The following is a 20371-nucleotide window of genomic DNA, read 5'->3' on the forward strand; positions in this document are numbered from 1 at the left end:
CGTGTTTACTTTCACTTTTTCACCGTCTTACACAGAAGCACACACTTCAATGATGGCTGTGGTTTTTATGGCATCTCACCCAAGTTTGAATGTAGAATGTTTATTTTTCCAAATTACACTAGTGGAAACAAAGCTCTACAGTTTGGCAGCCCACCTATTACCTCCTCGTCAGCCCTCCTCGTCCCAGTCCTAACTACATGAGCATAGCTCCTCCCACCAGAAACTCCCAAGCAACTTGAAACCCATCCCTTCCCTCCAGGCCACACCCATACCCTGAGGCATATAACCCTGTGACCTGCCAATCAACAACCTGTTTGTTTTTTCTGCGGAATCACTTCCGAGCAGTCTTCGTCGAGGGGGGCACTGGAATTGGCCTCCTATCTGGTAAGTGTGGAACGGGATGCTAAGCGCCCGTTTTTTACCCCTATTGTGCCTGTTTTTCTTTTACTTGTAGGCATTTGCTTTGAGTCCCTGCTGTAGCGGGACCGTGGGGTTGGGGGTCCGGACTGCCTGCTGTGGGGTGGTGACTCCCTGCTGCAGCCTCCCCTCTTCCGGGTTCGTTCCCTGCTCTAGCCGGTACACCCGGGGGGGAGAGGGGGGTGTGTGGCTGGCTTTTTCAGCGCGCCGAGGGCGTGCCGGATTGGCTTCTCTGTCTGTGACTCTCGGGGCTCGTTTCTTCGAGCCCGTGTTTTTCCCCTTTTTCTTTATGCTTCCTGCAATCCTTGGTGGTGTCTGGGGTTGCGGGGAGGGGGGGGGGACTGCCTTTGTTTGGTCCGTGGGGGCCCGATATTTAGGTTCAGTCCGACTTTGACTGGGTTAGTGTTCTCTTCCCCGCGTTTCTGTTGTTGGAGCTCCCTCTACTGGCGGTCCAATTTTGCTTTATTGCCGTTTTTTACTGGAGGGGTTTGCATGGGGCTTGATTTTGTGTCTTGGCCTCTTGCTGCCCTGCTGTGGAGTTCTGCTGGGGAGTTGGGGAGTTCTTACCTCTGGGTTCACTGGTTCCTGGGACGGGGTCTTCTGGGTTTCTTTGTATCCTTACAGTTGGGCCCTGTTCAGTCTTTTCCTTTTGTAGTTTGGTGGTCTTCTCTGATAGGGCGGTTTGAAGGCCGGCCTTCGGTCCAGTGTAGGGATTGGCTCCAGGTCTAGGTGGCTTTCCCTGGTTGGCCCTTGGGGATTTTTGCTTTGATTGGTCTGGGTATATCTTGGGGTCTGGATTTCTGTTCTCCTGTTTACAACATGGAGGGTAGAGGTGCAGACGTGCGTGAACTCGGCTGTGAGGATGGGGAGGTGGTCGCTGGTTCTTCCACTGCTCCTTCCATGGCGAATATTCAAAAAATGATTGAGGCTGCTGTGGCGGCGGCCTTTGTGGCTCATGATCCCAAGGGGCCTAAGAGACAGAAATTGGATGCCTCGGCTGAGGTAGATCCGGACGTTGACTCTGATGAGGAAGTGAAGGGTCGTTTTGTCCAAGGGGCTGACCTTCGCTGTGTTATGCAGCATGTTCGAGACAATCTGGGATTCCCTGATCCTGTGGAGGGTGGAGAGTCTGAAGACTTCTTCGCCAATTACCTGAAGAAAGATCCGGAAAGCCTCCCCATTCATACGTCTGTGAGGAAGGTGCTGGAGGGGGAGTGGAAGGATGTTGACAGGCATGCCTTTCCCCGGTTTCTGGCTAAGAGGTATCCCTTGCAGGGCTTCGCGGAGGAGTTTCCGGCTGTGGTGAAAGTGGATTCTCTGCTGGCTGGTATGGCGTCTCAGAGCCTGGTGGTGTCTGAAGATGCGGTGCCTTCTGATCCTGGGGACAAGCGTGCCGAGGGGGCCTTGAAGCGGTCCTTTGCAGCCTCCAATCTGGCTGTTCGGTCTGCTGCTTACACCAGCTATCTTGTTCAGTCGCTTCTTAAGGACTGTCAGGGTATTTCTGCGCAGCTCATGCAGGAAGAGGATCCCTCTGAGTCTTTGTCCATGTTGGAACAGCAGTTGCGTTTCATGGCTGACTTGTCCTTCGACTCCCTTAGTGCTGCGGCGGCGGCTGCTGGGGCCTCGGTTGCTGCTAGGAGGCAGTTGTGGCTTAAGTCTTGGAAGGCGGAAGCTGCTCAGAAGGCGGCCGTGATGAAGATTCCCTTCACGGGCTCTAAGCTGTTTGGGGAGCCGTTGGAAGCTTTGATTAAAAAGACAGCTGAGGACAAGAAATTGTTGGCTCCGGTCCGCTCTTCTCAGAAAGGGAAGTTTGCGGGTTATAAGCGGGCTTTTGGGCAGGCGTTTCAATCTAAGATGGCTGCTCAGCCCTTTCGTGGTAGGGGACGTGGCCGGGGTGTCCCTTCCTTCCACAAGTCCCGGGGTCAACAAGGTGCTTCCTCTTCTGCAGGTCCCTCCAAGTCGTGACTATGTGATGGATTCCTTGGAGGTGCCGGTTGGGGGTCGCCTCACCTCTTTTTTACCTGTCTGGGAGGAGTTCGTTCGGGATCTGTGGGTTCTACAGGTGGTACGGCTGGGCTACAGAATAGTATTTGGGACTCCTCCGGTGGATGTGTTCAAAGCTACCCCTGTTCCCAGGTCTCTGGCAAGATGTCGTGCTCTATTGGACGGAGTTCGGGACTTGGTGTCAAAGGGTGCTGTGGTGAGGGTGCCTGTGAGACAACAGGGTCGGGGGGTTTACTCAATCCTGTTTTTGATCCAAAAGCCAAATGGGGTCTTCCGTCCGGTCCTGGATCTGAAGGCGGTGAACTTGTGTATCCCTCATCGGTCCTTCAGAATGGTGACTCTGCAGTTGATTCTTCCCTTCCTGTCGGTGGGAGATTTCCTGGCTTCTCTCGATCTACGGGACGCCTATTTTCATGTGCCAGTGCACGCAGATTCCCAGAGGTTCCTGCGTTTCTGTGTAGGGGTGGATCACTACCAGTTCCAGGTATTGCCCTTTGGCCTGTCTGCCTCTCCGAGGGTGTTTACTAAAGTGTTGGCGCCCTTGGTGGGTTTGTTGCATGCTAAAGGTATACAGGTTTTCCCTTACTTGGACGATTGGCTGATTTCTTCCTCTTCTTTCCTTCAGGCTCAGTCACATTCCCAGGAGGTTTGCAGTCTCCTTCAACGGTTCGGGTGGATTCTGAACTTGGAAAAATCCCATCTTCACCCCACTCAGGAACTGTTGTTCATTGGGGGGGTGTTCAACACCAGGTTGGGGAAGGTCTTCCTGTCGGAACCCCGCAGACTGACTCTTGTGCACGAACTGAAGAAGGTGTTGGGGGCTCGGTCTTCCACGGCTCGCCAGTGGTTGCGTGTTCAGGGGCTGACGTCAGCAACTGTGATGATTGTTCCTTGGGCCCGCTTACACTTATACCCCCTTGTGAATCATCTTCTGGAGCATTGGGATCCGGCCTCTCTGAATTACGAGCTGTTGGTTCCGGGGAGTGTGTCCATCGCCCGGGAGTTGTCCTGGTGGCTGGTGGATCGGAACCTCTTACAGGGCTCGCCCTTTGTGTCCCAAGTGAGGTTGGTCCTGACGACCGACGCCAGCGAACTGGGTTGGGGTGCGGTCTTGGGTCAGGAGTCTGTGCAGGGTCTTTGGTCTGTGCCGGAGGCGGAGATGTCCTCAAATTGGCGGGAATTGAAGGCGGTTCAATTGGCGTTGTCTCATTTTCTGCCTTGGGTCCTCCAGAGGGATGTGATGGTGCGGTCGGACAACACGGTGGTGGTGTGTTATATCAACCGCCAGGGGAGCGCGAGGGTGGCTTCCCTCAATTTGTTGGCTCAGAGGATAGGCCTGTGGGCGGAGTCTCACTTGTTGTCTCTGAGGGCTTTACATCTGCCTGGGATTTTGAACTCGGAGGCGGATCGCCTGAGCAGGGTGTTTCCCTCCCTGTCGGACATGTGCCTGTCTCAGGAAGTCTTTCGTTGCCTGATGGCCCGGTTCGGGGTCCCGGTGGTGGACCTGTTTGCGGCCCCGGGGAACGCCTTGAGGGAGACGTTTTGTTCTCTGGTTCGCTCTGCCGAGGTTTGGAGGGTGGATGCCCTGTCCTTCCGGTGGGAGGGGGGCCTGATGTATGCCTTTCCCCCTATTGCCCTGCTGCCGCGTGTTCTGCTGAAGGTCAAATTGGATCGGGCTTCGGTGATCCTGGTGGCTCCGGATTGGTCCAGGCGGCCTTGGTTCCCTCTGTTGTTGAAGTTGGCAGTGGGGCCTTGCTGGAGGTTGCCGGTGGTCCCTTGTCCCTCATCATTTCCCCCTCTGTCTCTGGAGTGTCTGGTCCGCCTGAGACTGGCGGGTTGGCTGTTGAGAGGATGAACCTTGTGGCGTTGGGGTGTTCTCCTTCTGTGGCGGAATTTATTCAGAGGTCCAGGCGCCCTTCGACTCTCAAATCCTATGCCCGGCATTGGGTTTCTTTTCAGTCTTGGTGTACGGCGCGTGGGTGGTCTGCATTGGAGGTGGATCCGGTACTGGTCTTGGACTTTTTGAAGGACGGCTTTGACTTGGGTCTGGCTGTGTCATCCCTGAGGGCTCAGTGGGCTGCTGTTCGGGCCTTTCGGGGTTCAGTCTGTGACCCGGTGGTTTCCCTGGTGTCCCGTTTGTTGCGGAGTTGCTTCCTTCAGAAGCCTGTCATTCGGTCCTTTGCTCCTAGTTGGGATCTGCCTCTGGTTTTGGGGGCTTTGCAGGGGGCTCCCTTTGAGCCTCTGCTGGAGGTGTCTTTGAGGTTTCTGACGATCAAGGTGCTGTTCCTGGTGGCTATTACGTCGGCTAGGCGGATTGGGGAGTTGGGCTCCTTGCTTCGTTCGGCCCCTTTTTTACGTTTCTTTCCTGATTGGGTGGTACTGCGGCCTGATCCTTCCTTTGTTCCCAAGGTCCCTTCCTCTTTTCACTGCTCTGCGGATCTGGTTTTGCCTGTTTTATGTCCTGATCCTCTTTCAGAGGTTGAGGTGCGGCTGCACTGTTTGGATGTTCGGAGGGCTCTTGAGATCTATTTGTTGCGTACTGGGCCGTTTCGTAAGGTGGAATCCCTTTTTGTGACCTTTGGCCTGGCTGGTCAGGGTCTTAAGCCTTCTGGGGCTACCCTCAGTCGTTGGCTACGATGGGCTGTGGGTGCTGCGTATGAGGCCTGTGGTGTGTTGGCTCCAGGGTCTGTTCAGGGTAGGTCGACTCGGGGTGGCGGCTTCCTGGGCTTGTTTTCAGGGGGCTTCCATGGCTGAAATCTGCAGGGCTGCTACCTGGAGTTCTCCGCACACCTTTATGTCCCATTATCGTTTGGTGGTTGGGGGGACTGATTCTGCTGGGTTTGGGGACGCTGTGTTGCGTTCTACTCCGGTGGTGTGACTTTCTGTGCTTTAATAAAGTCTGTTTTTTGCTACTGAGTGAAGCCGATTATTGCTTTGGTATCTGCTCATGTAGTTAGGACTGGGACGGGGAGGGCTGACGAGGAGGTAATGACCGGTTACTCACCGGTAATATTCATTACTCCGAGTCGTAGCCCTCCCCGTCCCAGTCCAGGTTCCCATCCCTCCCTCCCTGTTTCGGCTTCTTGTGCTTGTTGGGTACAGGTTGTTGATTGGCAGGTCACAGGGTTATATGCCTCAGGGTATGGGTGTGGCCTGGAGGGAAGGGATGGGTTTCAAGTTGCTTGGGAGTTTCTGGTGGGAGGAGCTATGCTCATGTAGTTAGGACTGGGACGGGGAGGGCTACGACTCGGAGTAATGAATATTACCGGTGAGTAACCGGTCATTCAAAATGGCGAGGGCAGTCAGTAAATCAGTAACAAACTGCAAATTTAGAAGCTGAAACACGAACCGTATGGGCAAGTCCAAGCACGACCTAGCGTGGGCCGCCATGCCAGTCCCAGGGTCTCGTAGGAGGTTGGGGGGGGTCTCCGAGCCCTCTGAGATGCAGTGCCCTTGCTCCCCTGAGCAACCAATGGCGGTGCCCGTGGGGGCGCAAACTGGAAGCACTTTAGTGCGCTTCCGGTTCAGTGCGCGATCTGTAGATGTTGGGGCAGCCCAGTTTAGACCGGACTGCCCTGTGCCCCCCCCCCCCTTTAGAAGGGGCGAGGAGAGCGGGAACAGTCCCTTGTTCTCTCGCTCCCCAGCATATGGGTCCAGGCCATCCTTTGTTTCCTCTGCAGGTGCGATGTCGTTGATAATTGTGGACTCGCAGTCGGTGGAGGGAGTAGCGGCCCAGTTTTGGCTCCGATTGTGTCGTGACTGGCGTGGCAATTGAGGACCCATTTCCTGCCCTGTAGAGGTCTTGACCCCAGCACGCAGCTTCATCTTGAATTTCAGCTACGTGGGGAGTGACCAGCGGTTTGGGCGAGCGCTCAGTTTCAGTAGCTTGTGTGCACTGAAGCTTTGCATGGTTTGGCTGTTGCAAGGGCTAGGTCGTAGTTTCACTGGGACACCAAGGCCAATTTACCAGCTAACGAGGTGCCCCCATTGTCCATCTCACAAGCCTACTTGTGTTCCAATGGATAAACAGCTGGAAGAGTGCCCCTCACCGTGACCCCCGATGGCATGCAATGTGTCTCCTGGGTGTTGGCACCTGCCCCTGCCGAAGAGGGACTCCTGGAGGGCTGAAACCCCGACCCCGCATCTCTGCTCTGCACGGACCAATGGTGACGTTTAGAAAGGCAGCAAGGGGGACTAACGGTTGATCGGGAGGAGTAGGCGAAGGGCACAGCTGAGTTACTCATGTTAGAATTATTTGAGCACGTAGGGAATTTTTGAAGATTTCAATTAGGAGGGACAACAGGAGGAAATGGTGTGTAAAATGATAGATTGGTATTTTGAATTAACGATCTTAACTTGGAAAAAATGGTCTATGGGAAGCGTAATTTTTAATCACCCAAATAAGGCCATTTTACACAGTCCATTCAAGAAGACAATCTGAAAAGTAAGGAATTACGGGATAAAAAGGGGCCCTCCGGATGTGGCTTGAGACCAGGATTTGACTGGCGTTGAAAGTCTTGAAAAGGGTAAACTTGTAGGCTGGACAGGGTGAGTGAGGGCTCTGCACGGTGACCTGAAACAGAGAAAACAAGGTAGATTTGTCTCTTTACAGTGCGTCGCCTGAAGACAGACCACATAAAAAGAGATACAGACTGATGGGCATGGACTGAAATACACTAATGAAAAAAGACAGACTCGGAAACGATATTAATGAAAAAAATATACAAACTCGGAAACGGTATAATACACATTACAGTATCAAGCAGCCTCCTAGTTAAAGTTAAAATCTTGCATCAGCCACATTTAAAGTTCACAGTGTTTTGTAAACTATTCCACGGTTGTTCACCTTCTGACCCTAAGATGCAGAGCCAGATGATCAAACAATGCATAGCATATCCAAGAATGATCTTCTTTGGAAATAGGCAATTCAGTGCTATTTATTTATTTTAAAAGTTTTATATAGCGCAAGCTTGACCCGTAGGTATCAGAGCGCTTTACATACACACTGTAAAAAACTGTCAGAAATTGTATTACATAGTATGCAGGCATTAAGGAAGCAAACCAGAGATAAAAAAAATACAGCATGAAAAATAAGGTGGTTAACACAGTCCGGTCACCAACTATCCTTGAATGTCAAGAGAGAGGAGTAAACTCAGATATTGAAGTTAGTTGACGTTGGTCAGGAAAGTATACATTAAAGAGATGGAGTTTCAGCTCCCTTTTGAAACAGGAGAAGAAGGGGTTGCATCTGAGGACTCTAGGGAGAGCGTTCCACATCCTGGGAGCATTGCTAGAAAATGATTGTTATTGTGTGGTTTTCTTTTTCAGTTTCGGAGGAATAAGAAGGAGTGAGTTGCAGCTTCTCAGAGTTCTGGATTGTCCTGCTCTTACCAGCTTGTTGTTCAGGTAGTTGAGGGCCAAAGAGTGAAGGGTTTTGTGTGTGATACAGGCCAGCTTGTAAATACACCTCCCTTTCATGGGAAGCCAGTTGAGGCAGTTGAGAGCTGGAGTGATGTGTTCAAATCTTTTTACTCCAGATATGAGTCAAGCGGCCATGTTCAGCACTGTCCTTAGAGGGGCTAGGTGAACCTTTGGAGTTCCTGTTAGGACTACTGTCTTGAGGTCATCATGGGGAAGAAAAGGTTTCAATTTCTTGAGGTGTTTTTATAGTTAAAAGAGCACTTTTTGCAGAGTTTTTGATGTGGGCCTCCATAGATAAGTTGTTGTCACAGGTGATGCCTAGAGACTTAACTGAGTCGGATAGGACAAGGGGGCAGTTCAGGGAGACCAGATTCTTGAGTCACTCTTGGATTGGATGATGATTGCTTTTTGGATCCAGTGGCAAAGTGAGCAAGGGACTCACGTCTGAGCATACCCTGCCACACTTATGGTGGGCAAAAGCCACTGGATTCAAGCAAGCTGGGCTGAAGACGGCTGGAATGCCATAAACCGGTCCTCTGAAGCTTGTGTCCGGTCCAGGGAAGACATGGCATGGCAGTTCGGGCTGGACTGTTCCCATGAGGCACAGGGTCAGACTGATTTGCATATAGCCATGTCTGAACTGGGGTGGCAGAGTGGGCTAAAGAACGGTGATGGATTAAACCCAGATCTTTTGACTGGGTGTGAGTGTTTGATTGATTCAGATGCTCCGTCCATCACCACCCCCTTTTGTACCGCTTTTGGCCGCCATAAGTGTGGCAGGGTATGCTCAGACGTGAGTCCCTTGCTCACTTTGCCACTGTATTCAAGCAAGCCGGGCTGAAGACGGCTGGAATGCCAGAAACCGGTCCTCGGAAGCTTGTTTCCGGTCCAGGGAAGACATGGCTTGGCAGTTCGGGCTGGACTGTTCCCATGAGGCACAGGGTCAGACTGATTTGCATATAGCCATGTTTGAACTGGGGTGGCAGAGTGGGCTAAAGAACGGTGATGGATTAAACCCAGATCTTTTGACTGGGTGTGAGTGTTTGATTGATTCAGATGCTCCGTCCATCACCACCCCCTTTTGTACCGCTTTTGGCCGCCATAAGTGTGGCAGGGTATGCTCAGACGTGAGTCCCTTGCTCACTTTGCCACTGGATTCAAGCAAGCCGGGCTGAAGATGGCTGGAATGCCAGAAACCGGTCCTCGGAAGCTTGTTTCCGGTCCAGGGAAGACATGGCTTGGCAGTTTGGGCTGGACTGTTCCCATGAGGCACAGGGTCAGACTGATTTGCATATAGCCATGTCTGAACTGGGGTGGCCGAGTGGACTAAAGAACGGTGATGGATTAAACCCAGATCTTTTGACTGGGTGTGAGTGTTTGATTGATTCAGATGCTCCGTCCATCACCACCCCCTTTTGTACCTACGAAAATAGCAGCATCTGGGAATAGGATTGCTGACGTCAGCTCTATATCCTGCGTGCACTAGGAGCATGTTGATCACAGGGACCGTGATAATTTTCTTCGGCTACCGATAGGATCACACAAAAATGAAATATTTACTTGCTCTGAGAGAATATCACCTATGAATGACCCAAGGGGGCTAGTGTACATGTTAACAGGGATGGATGGATGCTGGGTTGGAGATGGATGGAGAAGGTATATGGATGTGAGAGGGGTGGATGGATGAATGCATGTATGGATGGTTGACTGCGGTGGTTGGAGCACGGATTCTAGGATGAATTTGTGGGGAGAACTCATGTATTGCTTTAACTATGACAGACTCTACTCATGCATTCATTCCTTGATCGACCACCATTCCATTGATAGCTCACCTGCTTCAACTATCCTTCTATCCCAATGTTTAATTATGAGCTGACACATGCATCCATTTGTTTTTCAGTCGATTCACTCGCCTCCTCACCTATCTATCCAACTCCTTAAGTCTCTGTTCATTCATTCATCTACTCATACACACACGCAGACATGCCTACCTTTTTTTTTTTTCATAACAGTAAACATGCCTACCTTTTTCATCGCTTCTCACATGCATCCATCTATTCAGCTACCTACCCACCTGTCCAAGTATAACATCCCCCACCCAGGCGTCATTTATGTTATAAGGAGTCCATTACGTATCCAGTTATTCATCCTTCTAGTGCCATTATTGTGCAGCATTACTGCCCTATTAGCACTAGGATGCTTGCTATGGGTTTTAGGAATGTGCAAACACCCTTGCATGGAAACAGTTGGCTACACCTAGACGATGGAGCCCTTCTGTCGTAGTTTCATTTTATTTTGTTGGATGGTCGGCAGACAGTGGCACAGGTCAGTCCACTGGGGACTTTTAGTTAGCTGAGGGGAAAACCTCCACGTTTCATACATTTGCTTGTAGAATGTCACTCGTATGTACAATGATACCATGGAAATGTTAATCTGAAAACTTAGAAGCTATGAGTTTCTTGTTGCTCAAAAGGGTGTCATTTCTGATATGTATATATTTTCCTTATCTTAATTGCTTGACTTTGCTTGCGGGAACGTGTCACGCATAGTCGTTGAATGTCACTCATATTTACACAAAGATTATGAAAATGTCACACATGGTAATCTGAAACCATGGCAGCTATGCTTTACCTGTTTGAAGACTTTCTTCTCCAAGGGACACATTTCCTCAGCAGACAGTGATCGGATTACTTACAGCAGGGATCGGCCGGGGCATTTTTTTGGGCTGCTTGGAGGTTGGTATCACAGCATTAAAATGTAAAGAAACTGCTTATTTGTGCATTTTGAAGCATTTTAAAGCTAGCTTGGATTTCTGAAATGTACTGTTATCAGCTTGAACTCCGGGTCTCTTGTGTACATACACTACGCTCTTCCTGCTCATTATGCACACACTTTGCATCAAGTCTGTTCGAGTCCTGTGGTTTTAACTTAGCAGCACATGCCTGTTACCTGTACATGTAATGCGATCCCCGGGGGCTCTTTCTCTGTGTAAACTCAATTCTCGACCGGCCAGTGGATGCAAGACTCAAGCACTAGCGCAAAACAAAAATGTAAACATTTTTTGCACAAGAGAAATAAATATTAGGTAGGTACTGCCCCCCCTCCCACTCAACTTTAGCTCTTAGTTGTCTGAGGGAGTAAAAGAAATGGTTGGCTCACTTAGCTCCTCATTACGATGTCGGGGAAGGAGCCGCCCTGAACCATAGGTTGGCAGTTCCGACACCCTAATTTGGATGCGACCATACATAGTACAGTCGGAAACATCCATTTTTCAAGTGGTGTTTGTGCGGCAGGCTGAAAACAGCTGCAATAAAAGCTACCATTGTAAAGATCCCTGCACCATGTGGCAGGGCCAGTGAGGTTCAGGGATGTTTACAAACTTCCATTTTCCTCACAGTGCCTTCCACACGGTGCAGGGATGTTGATGGAAGGCACCCATGCCCAAATGAGGAGGAGCCAGGGGGCCCTGCCAGGTGCCCCAAAGTCAGTTTCCGACAGCCAATCCACGTCAGAAAGGCCGTCATGGATTGACTGTCGGAAACCAACTTTGTAATCCTGACGGTGAAGCCGAGCCTAGCTCTGCCATCACTGAAGGGATTACTATTCTGCTTCTCTTTTGATGGGCTCAAAGAGCCCGTCGGAAGAGGAGTACAATCCCCTTGTGCTATTTTGATTCAGCCATCCGAGGGGAACCTCAGGATGTCAGCCGGAGACTCTTCGCCCGACATCCAAATCAGGCCCATTATCTTTCTGTGTCTGAAAAAAGATGAATGTGACCATGTGCAAGATGTAGCGCTCTAGTATTTCACGGGTCTCGGCTGAGACCCGGAAACACCCACACACAATGTAGCACCTTCTGGCCAGGCGTGGCCAGAGGGATATAAATAAACGACCGGAGGTCGCTCGTGGCTACCGGTCCCAGAGACTATCCTAGAGTGTGGTGTCATTAATTATATGCTCTGCGTAGGCCCTCACTGTGAGTTACCCTCCTCCCTTACACTGGCGACGAGGATGGTGCAATTATTTCCCCTCGGAAGCAACCGAAGAATAGTCGGAGAGGTGAGGAGGCATTATCTGCGCCGCTATACTGCGTGGCCGCCGGCGTAAAGGTGAAGCTGAATGAAGATAGTGTTACCTGCTCTGGAAGTGGATGCCGTAACTGCAAGTGCCGGTAAGCAGCGTGCGGTGAGCTGCGTGAGGGACCGGCAGGCAAGAGGCCCCTGGAGAGTGGGAGACGCGGTGTTCGAGGAGCCGAGTGAGCTACAGGCCCGAGTGAAAGGCATTGCGTGTGCATGCGCAGTGCATGCGCGCTGGCCGAGACTGTGGAGACGCGTGTGGAGGCTTTCAACGCGGCGCAGAGGCAGCGGCTCCGATGACTGGAGCAAAGGCCCTCTAGTCGTTCAGAGATTGGCGTGTGAAGCCAGTGAACAGCGGAACGATAATTAAAGGGGTCAAGCGGCCGTAGGGGCCAAGATACAAGAGTGAAGTCGTCCAGAAAAAAAAAAACATTGGTAAATGTGAATGTGAAATTGCCCATAAGAAGATAAACAAGCATTGGCAAATGGAAGCGTGAGACATGAATATTGCACCGCAGTGTGAATAACAGTGACTGGCAGTAAAGCCAAAAGGGAAACAAGCATTGGCACATGAGATACAGCCACAGTGTGAAAGCAGCAAGAAAGCGAGTGGACAACTGCGTGGAGGGTTGGAAAGAAAAGTGTGGAAGAAAACCCCAACTAGCCCTTGTCACAATGTCTGTTGTCCTGGACAACGCAGCGCAAGGGGGAGCACTGCAGGTAGCAGCCCCAGCACAGGTGGCAGGGCCGGCAGGGCAGCAGGCCCAATGATCCAACAGTCACCACACTCACGGATCAACCCCATACCGCCGATCAGCACGCTAATAGATCCCGGGACGGCAGCACCAAGGTGGACGGTGTGGCTAAGCCGACTGAACAATTACTTCACTGCCACTAGAGAAAAAGACAACAAAGTGAAAAGATCCTTGCTCCTGCATTTTGGTGGGGATGAGCTCTACAAATTGTTCACGCACTTGCCGAATACTGGGCTAGCAGCGGACTATGGTGCGGCTGTACAAGCATTGAATGCACACTTTGACCCTCAGTTGAATCCACATTATGAACGTTTCAAGTTCAGGCAGTCCAGGCAGCGGGAAGGAGAAACGATGGACGCTTTCCATGCGAGGTTGAGAGAGCTCATATGTACATGTCCTGATGATGATCAGACAAAAGAGGTAACAGCTCAGTTGATTTAAGGGTGCAAGAACAAACACCTTAGGACACTAATACTGAGACAACCCAGAATAACACTGGATGAAATATTAATGCTAGCCAGGTCACACGAGCTATCCGATGTGCGAGCCACAGCAATGGAGGCGGCCATAAACCCGACAGCGAACGCAGAAGTCACAGTAAAGACAGAAAGGGTGGATGCAGTGCGGAGCAGTGGCCGAGGAGGACGAGGAAGATGGCCGACCAGAACGCCGCGCCGCACGCCTTGCGGCTCCTGTGGGTATGAAGAGCACAACCAAGATGGCTGCCCAGCACGAGGCAAGGCATGTGCCAAGTGTGGAGGACTGAACCATGTTGCCAGCGTCTGCAGGAGTAGTGCGAGAGGAAACTTTCGAGGGTCCGGAACAGCAGGCAGGAAACCACCGACGAAAGCGGTGAGACAACAAGCCCTAGAAGAGACCCACCACTCGAAAGGTGCGAGAACACAGGCCCGCTACCCACAGCGGTTGGATGATTCGTCGACCGAGGATGAAGGAGAGTGCTACTACGTCTCGTTCGTGAGCGAACTCAAGAGACGACGGAGACCACAACCAAAGTGTCAAATTCAAATTGACGGCTCGACAGTCACTGGAGTCATAGACACAGGAGCCACAATCAACGTAATGGGCATTCAGCACTACAAGGCGCTACAACCCAGGCCACAATTGATGCCATCGAAAGCTCGAATCTTGACGTATGGTAGCAAGACGCCGCTACCATTATGAGGAAAAATGACGGTACAAGTCAGAGCAGAGGATCAGGAGCTGACGACCACGTTCCATGTCATCGACAGGAAAGCAGACTTGCTGATCGGAAGTCACACAGCAGAAGACCTCAAGCTAATCGCTTTTGCCAATGAAGTGAAAGCACTACATACGGAGGAAGTCCTACAGATGTTTCCATCATTGTTTCGAGGGCTGGGAACAATCAAAAGACCGCCAGTCAAACTACACATTGACAAGGCCATCCAGCCCATAGCATTGAGGCATCGGAGAATCCCGTTTCATCTTCGATCAGCAGTGGAGCAAGAACTGAGAAAATTAGAGGACCAAGGTGTCATAGAGAAGGTAACGGGACCGACACCATGGGTTTCGCCGATGGTGATTGCTGAGAAACCCAGACAACCAGGCCAAAAATGGATATGCATCGACATGCGGATGCCCAATGAGGCGATCAAAAGGGAGAGGCATCTCACACCCACGGTAGATGACATATTGACAGACCTGAATGGAGCCCAGTGGTTCTCCAAACTAGACTTAAATGCAGGCTACCATCAGCTAAAGTTGGCCGAAGAAAGTCGCTATATCACGACATTTTCTACACACTTAGGTCTAGGAAGATATAAGAGACTGAACTTTGGAATCACCTCGGCTGCGGAAATTTTTCAGAACGCAATCAAGGAGATCTTGTCAGGACTTCCGGAAGTACTAAATGTCAGTGATGACATACTGATCCATGCAAAAACAAGTGAGGAGCACCATCAAAGATTGAGAGCCACACTTAGGAGACTGTCAGACTATGGAGTCACACTCCACAAAGAGAAATGCCAGTTCTTCAAGCAGTCCATAGAGTTTTTCGGATACGTCTTTGGCTCGGAAGGTGGACCCCCGAAAGTCGTCGGCCATAAAGTGTGCTTCAGCTCCGACTTCAGTGTCGGAAGTGCGAAGCTTCATGGGCATGGCGCAGTACTGTGCCCGTTTCATCCCTCAGCTAGCCACCATAGCAGAACCTCTGAGGAATCTGACGAAGAAAGAGAATCCCTGGCGGTGGTCCAAGGCGGAAGCCGAGGCGTTCGACAAGGTGAAGGCAGCGCTACTGGACAGTACAACAATGGCGTATTTTGACACAGCGAGGCAGACAGAAATACTAGTGGATGCCAGCCCAGTAGGTCTGGGGCCACTTCTAACGCAGGAGGCGGAACCGGGAGTGTGGGTTCCCTTAGCGTTCGCCAGTAAGGCCCTTACAGCTATGGAGGTCAGATACTCACAAATCGAGAGGGAGGCGTTGGCAGTGAAATGGGCCTGCAATCACTTCCACCTGTACATAACGGGTCATCCGTTCCGGATGGTCACAGATCATCAGCCACTAATACCATTGTTTAAAGGGATGGCTCCACATCCCCCGCCTCGGATTGAGAGATGGGCCATTCAGGTGCAACACTATCAAATGCACCTTGTCTATAGGCCCGGGGCGAAAAACCCAGCGGACTTCCTGTCAAGACATCCCCCGGGTGAAACCGGTGTAATGATGGATCAGGAAGCATTGACAGAAGAATTTGTGGACATGGTTTCTCGACTGTCGTGCCCTCAAGCGCTAGCAGCAGATGTCATTGTAGCCCAATATGACAATGATGCCGTAATAAAGGAAGCAGTAGAAACTGGATCATGGGAGAACTTCTTGCGCAATGTCAGTGGCTGGAATGAAGCAGACCGTGCCCGCCTGTCGCAATTTTGGAAGATACACAACGAGCTCAGCAGAGCGGGTAACGGATTAATTCTTCGAGGGTCAAGAGTAGTTATCCCTATCAGCTTACAGGATCAGGCGACCGTGCTAGCCCATGAGGGTCATCAGGGAACGAGAAGAATGAAAGCACGGATGCGGGAGAAAGTGTGGTTTCCCAACATGGATGAGAAAATTGACAGAGCGTGTCAGCTCACTAGTCTACCGGAGACACCAGCACCAATTATCACAGAATTATCACAGAAGATCCGCCTCCGTCACCCTGGACCTGGCTCAGCCTGGATTTTGGCAGCTTCCCGGATGGGAGAGTGACGGTAGTCCTAATAGACAGCTATACGATATACCCGGTGGTGGAAGTAGCACAGTCCACCAGTTTTGTGAATGTACAACCAATACTTAGCAAAGTCTTCACAATGTTCGGAATTCCCCAGTTGATCAAAACGGACAATGGGCCGCCGTTCCAAGGTAGTGACTTCAGGGAATTCCTACACTGCCTGGGAGTAAAACACCACTGTGTCACGCCTCAATGGCCTCAAGCTAACGGTGAGGCAGAAAGGTTCATGAGGACTGTCAACAAGACCCTAAGAATAACCATGGCCGAGGGGGCAGACCCGGAAAAGGCACTGCAGCATTTCCTGAGGGAGTATCGAAGCACTCCACACAGTACCACACAAAGATCCCCCTGGTCTTTAACATTTGCAGGACCCCGACGAGATCTGCTGCCAATGGCGGATAGTTGGACGCCTTAACCATATGTGCCCGAGGCCAGCCAGGAAAGGAGAAAAAGGGCCAACGAACAAGCGAGCCGGCGGAGACGAGCAAAGGAAAGGAAACTAGGCCCTGGAGATGCTGTATTGATATGAACACGGAGGCCAGGAGGGAAATTACGGACCCCGTATGAACCGGAACCCTGGACCATCAAAGCAACCAAAGGCACAGCGGTGACCGCACAGAGAAATGGAGAAGAGGTGACCAGGAACGTGTCTTGGTTCAAACGCATCCCTCCTGAGACAGATTCCATGGGTGTTAACGCCAGGTCAACTGTTGAAGTCGCAAGCCAGCCTGAAGACACAGGTGACCCCGCCGCTGATGGTGGACCTGAGATCACCCCACCGTCTCCGGCCAGAGAAGACCCGGACCCCTGGATTGTCCGGGGTCGGGGTTGCCACAACCTAAGGCCGAACCCAAGGCCAAGTCAGAGACTGGCCGATTTTGCATGTTGACTGTGTAAAAGCCCCCGAACATTTACCAACTTGGAAAGGGATGTAGCGCTCTAGTGTTTCACGGGTCTCGGCTGAGACCCGGAAGCACCCACACACAATGTAGCACCTTCTGGCCAGGCGTGGCCAGAGGGATATAAATTAACGACCGGAGGTCGCTCGTGGCTTCTGGTCGCAGAGACTATCCTAGAGTGTGGTGTCATTAATTATATGCTCTGCGTAGGCCCTCACTGTGAGTTATCCTCCTCCCTTACACAATGTAACAGGTAGTTATCCCGCTCCCATACCCTCGGGTTGAGTTCAGGCTATGAAAAAGTCCTAAAATATATTTGCGGAGATATGGACAGTTACCATGTTTCCTTCTACTACCATAATTCTTGGCAACTTTTTTTCCACAGAGTGTCCTCTAAGCCCTTCCGTAGACAAGGATTCTTAAATATAAAGGTTCCAAATTTAATTTATAATCAGCGGGTGAAAGTCTGAATAAAACATGCCAGAATGCAAACCCTGATTTGCATGTTGGATAAGGCTATTTGCACCAGGCACATTAACCTACTGTGTTCTTTTCGTTTATAATACTATTTGACATTAAACCTGTACAGATTGCTCAGTGAGTTAAGGCCCACAGCTTTGGTAACAGTTTTAATCCTGGTGAGAAGAACTCTGCCTTTTATCTTTCCAGTATTACTGAAATGCATAACAGATATAATGGATGAAAATGTATGTTAGATAAATAGAACTGTATAAGCATGAGTGCAATGAGCACCCATCCAGCCACTGCACCACACAACCCCCCCCCACCCCAAACTGGATGCGCTACTCTAATAATCCTCCATAATCCCACTCACAGTACTAAATAGCTCAATTCAGAAATTGATCGTAACCACCTGCTCTGCATGACCAAAGAATCATCCATCTAGACCATTGTTTTCATAGTTCTTCTCTCTCCCATTTTCTATCCCTCCTCCACTTGCATCCTATGCCACCAGATCTTTTTTTCTCTTACCCTAAGGTTAGATCATATATAGAGGCACAACTACAAAAATATTCAAGGCTGAGGAAACCTGACAGAAACACCCAGTCTTCCCAGCTTCCTCTATCTCTCAAACACTACCTAGTCTTCACCATTGTCTTTTCTCCAGGTAAAGTTTGAAAGTGGTGGGGTTGGGAGAGTAGAGAGTAGAGCAGTGACAGCTCCTCCGTAGTGGCAAAGGAGCATCACCCCCCACTGCTAAAAGCCAGCAGACAGACTCATGTGCCTTAGTGAGCGTTAAACCAGTCCACCCAGGCCAATCCTGGTCATGCTGGGAAATAGCATGAGAGCAGCTTCGGGATTGGGTGTGCAGTCTGGGAGTTGGAGAGCGCTCGTGGAAGAAGCTGGACAGTGGCAGGTAAGACCTTTTTTCAAATATCCCCTTCCCTACCACTTTCTATTGAAAACAGCCACCACTGGAGTAGAGGCTTCTACATAGAAAGTTCTAACACCAAATATATTTTTTTTCTTTTTTTTTTTAAACCTTTATTGAGCACAAAGAAAACCATACAGTGATGTACAGACAGATCGGGTACAAGATTAAAAGGCACAATGCTAGAGTCAAATATTAAAGGAGATCGTTCTTCACTCTGGGCGGTATACATTGCAATCGGGAATACTGGTCAGCATATATGGCAGGTAGCATTGCACATCAGTGCTACGGATCATAAAAGGAAGGAAGAGTACAGCCGATAGGGTCCCAGCATAGCGTAGCACACAATGCACACCATCAGTAGAGAATGACAGATATCTTCAGTCAGCAGGTATCCCTGAAAGGCACATGGTAGACGTGACATAGTGCGCAGCAGTAGTCCATTACATCTCCAGATTTCAGCCAACAGTACTTATCACACATCCAGCACGGCAATATGGATTATACAAAGCGCAGATTGACAGTGCATGCCAGTCATTCACAGCAATACAAATTCAGCAAGAAAGGACAGCCCTCACACCAGTCCACCAGGACCCTCACTATCCGAATCTGCGTGCTGCGCAGCTCTGGTCAGCCAGTAAACCTGCAGCGGGCTCCAGAAATCCTTAGGCCTGCACCGCACAGGCATCATGTCAGCATACACATTATATTGATCTTGACAATACATCATATCGTCCAGCCAGTCCTTAAATTTCGGAGCCCTGCCTCTGCCCCACCTACAGGCTATCCTTCTTTTCGCTAGCAGCAATGCCACATCTGCAAACCTGCGATAAAGTACCGGCACCTCCTTCGTGTATCAAAACAGCATTACCTTGGGATCAAACGGCACCGCCTCCTCAGTCATGGTTTGTAGGGCATCGTGAACCTGAACCCAATAGTCCTGTATCGCACTGCACTCCCATGCCAAATGGAGAAAGCCAGCCCCCTCTGTCCGACAACGAGCACATCTATCATCCTCCGCCAGGCGGAATCTGAGTTTCCTAGCTGGAGTGTAGTAAAACCTCTGTACAAATTTATAATGAATTATCTTCAGCCGGCAGCTAGATGATATATTGGCAGTCACGCCACAACAATAGGCCCATTGCTCGTCTGGAATATCGACGCCAAGCTCAAGAGTCCACTGTTCGCACGCATGACTAGCTGGCACCTCTCGTTGCGCCCTAATGGTGTTGTACAACTTCGAGACCAAATGTCGCCCATCAGACACCAGTAAAGCATGTAGCGGTAAAGCCACCGCAGGCTCACCCGGGAACTGAGGCAGCAAAGCACGGAGCCCCTGTCGAAGCCGCACGTAATAGAAAACATCTAAGGGAGAGGGATTTTCCTCACGGAAGAATTGATCTCTCGCACGAAAATTACCTTCAAGAAACAGATCCCCCCATGTGAATAACTTGTTCCGTTTGCACATGTTTTGGAATCCCGTTTCCCGCAGCAGTGACAATGTAGGGTGGTACACAAGCGGCAGCGCCGGTGAGTAAAGTAACTTTAGTCCCAAAACCTTTGCAATACGAGTCCATGCATCTATCGTGCACGTGACCGTGGTGGGCTGCGTATCCACATCACTGACTCTCCCCAGTACCATACCGTCAAGTGGGAAGGGATGAACAATCCATTCCTCAGCCGCTATCTGCGGCATAAACGGCGTGGGTCTCATCCAATGATAGGCATAGTGCGCCTGAGCACTCAGATAGTATACCTCGAAATCCGGGACATCAAACCCCCCTTTGTCATAAGGTAATGTTAAAGTGGACCACTTCAACCGCGGTTGCTTGCCCCCCCAGAACAATCTAAGGAGTTCCGACCTAAGGCGTTTAAAAAAATGTGCGCCGGGGTGATATGGAATATTTTGGAACAAATACTAGAAGCGTGGCAGTACCACCATTTTCACCAACGAAGCTCTACCCGCCATAGAAAGCGGCAAGGACATCCATCGCGCAACATTGTCCGCCAACTTGGTAATAGCAAGACCGTAATTGAGCCTAATCGTCTCTTCCCTATCAAGTGAAATCACAATACCTAAATAGCGAAGATCAGTGTCGCACTACTCTAGGGGATAATCCAGCGGAAACCTCTCAACAGCTGCAGTAAGCGGGAA

General features: G+C 50.5%; 1 protein-coding gene across 1 annotated transcript; it reads left to right on the forward strand.

The window, feature by feature from the left end:
- The first annotated feature begins 1236 nt into the window (after positions 1-1236).
- LOC147659611 (lamina-associated polypeptide 2, isoforms alpha/zeta-like) lies at positions 1237-2382 on the forward strand. Its single transcript, XM_086951605.1, has one exon. The coding sequence runs from the start codon at positions 1237-1239 to the stop codon at positions 2380-2382; it is 1146 nt and encodes a 381-aa protein (XP_086807731.1).
- Positions 2383-20371: the final 17989 nt, after the last annotated feature.

This window comes from Lissotriton vulgaris, unplaced genomic scaffold (genome assembly GCF_964263255.1).
Source record: "Lissotriton vulgaris unplaced genomic scaffold, aLisVul1.2 SCAFFOLD_506, whole genome shotgun sequence".
Taxonomy (NCBI): Eukaryota; Metazoa; Chordata; class Amphibia; order Caudata; family Salamandridae; genus Lissotriton; species Lissotriton vulgaris.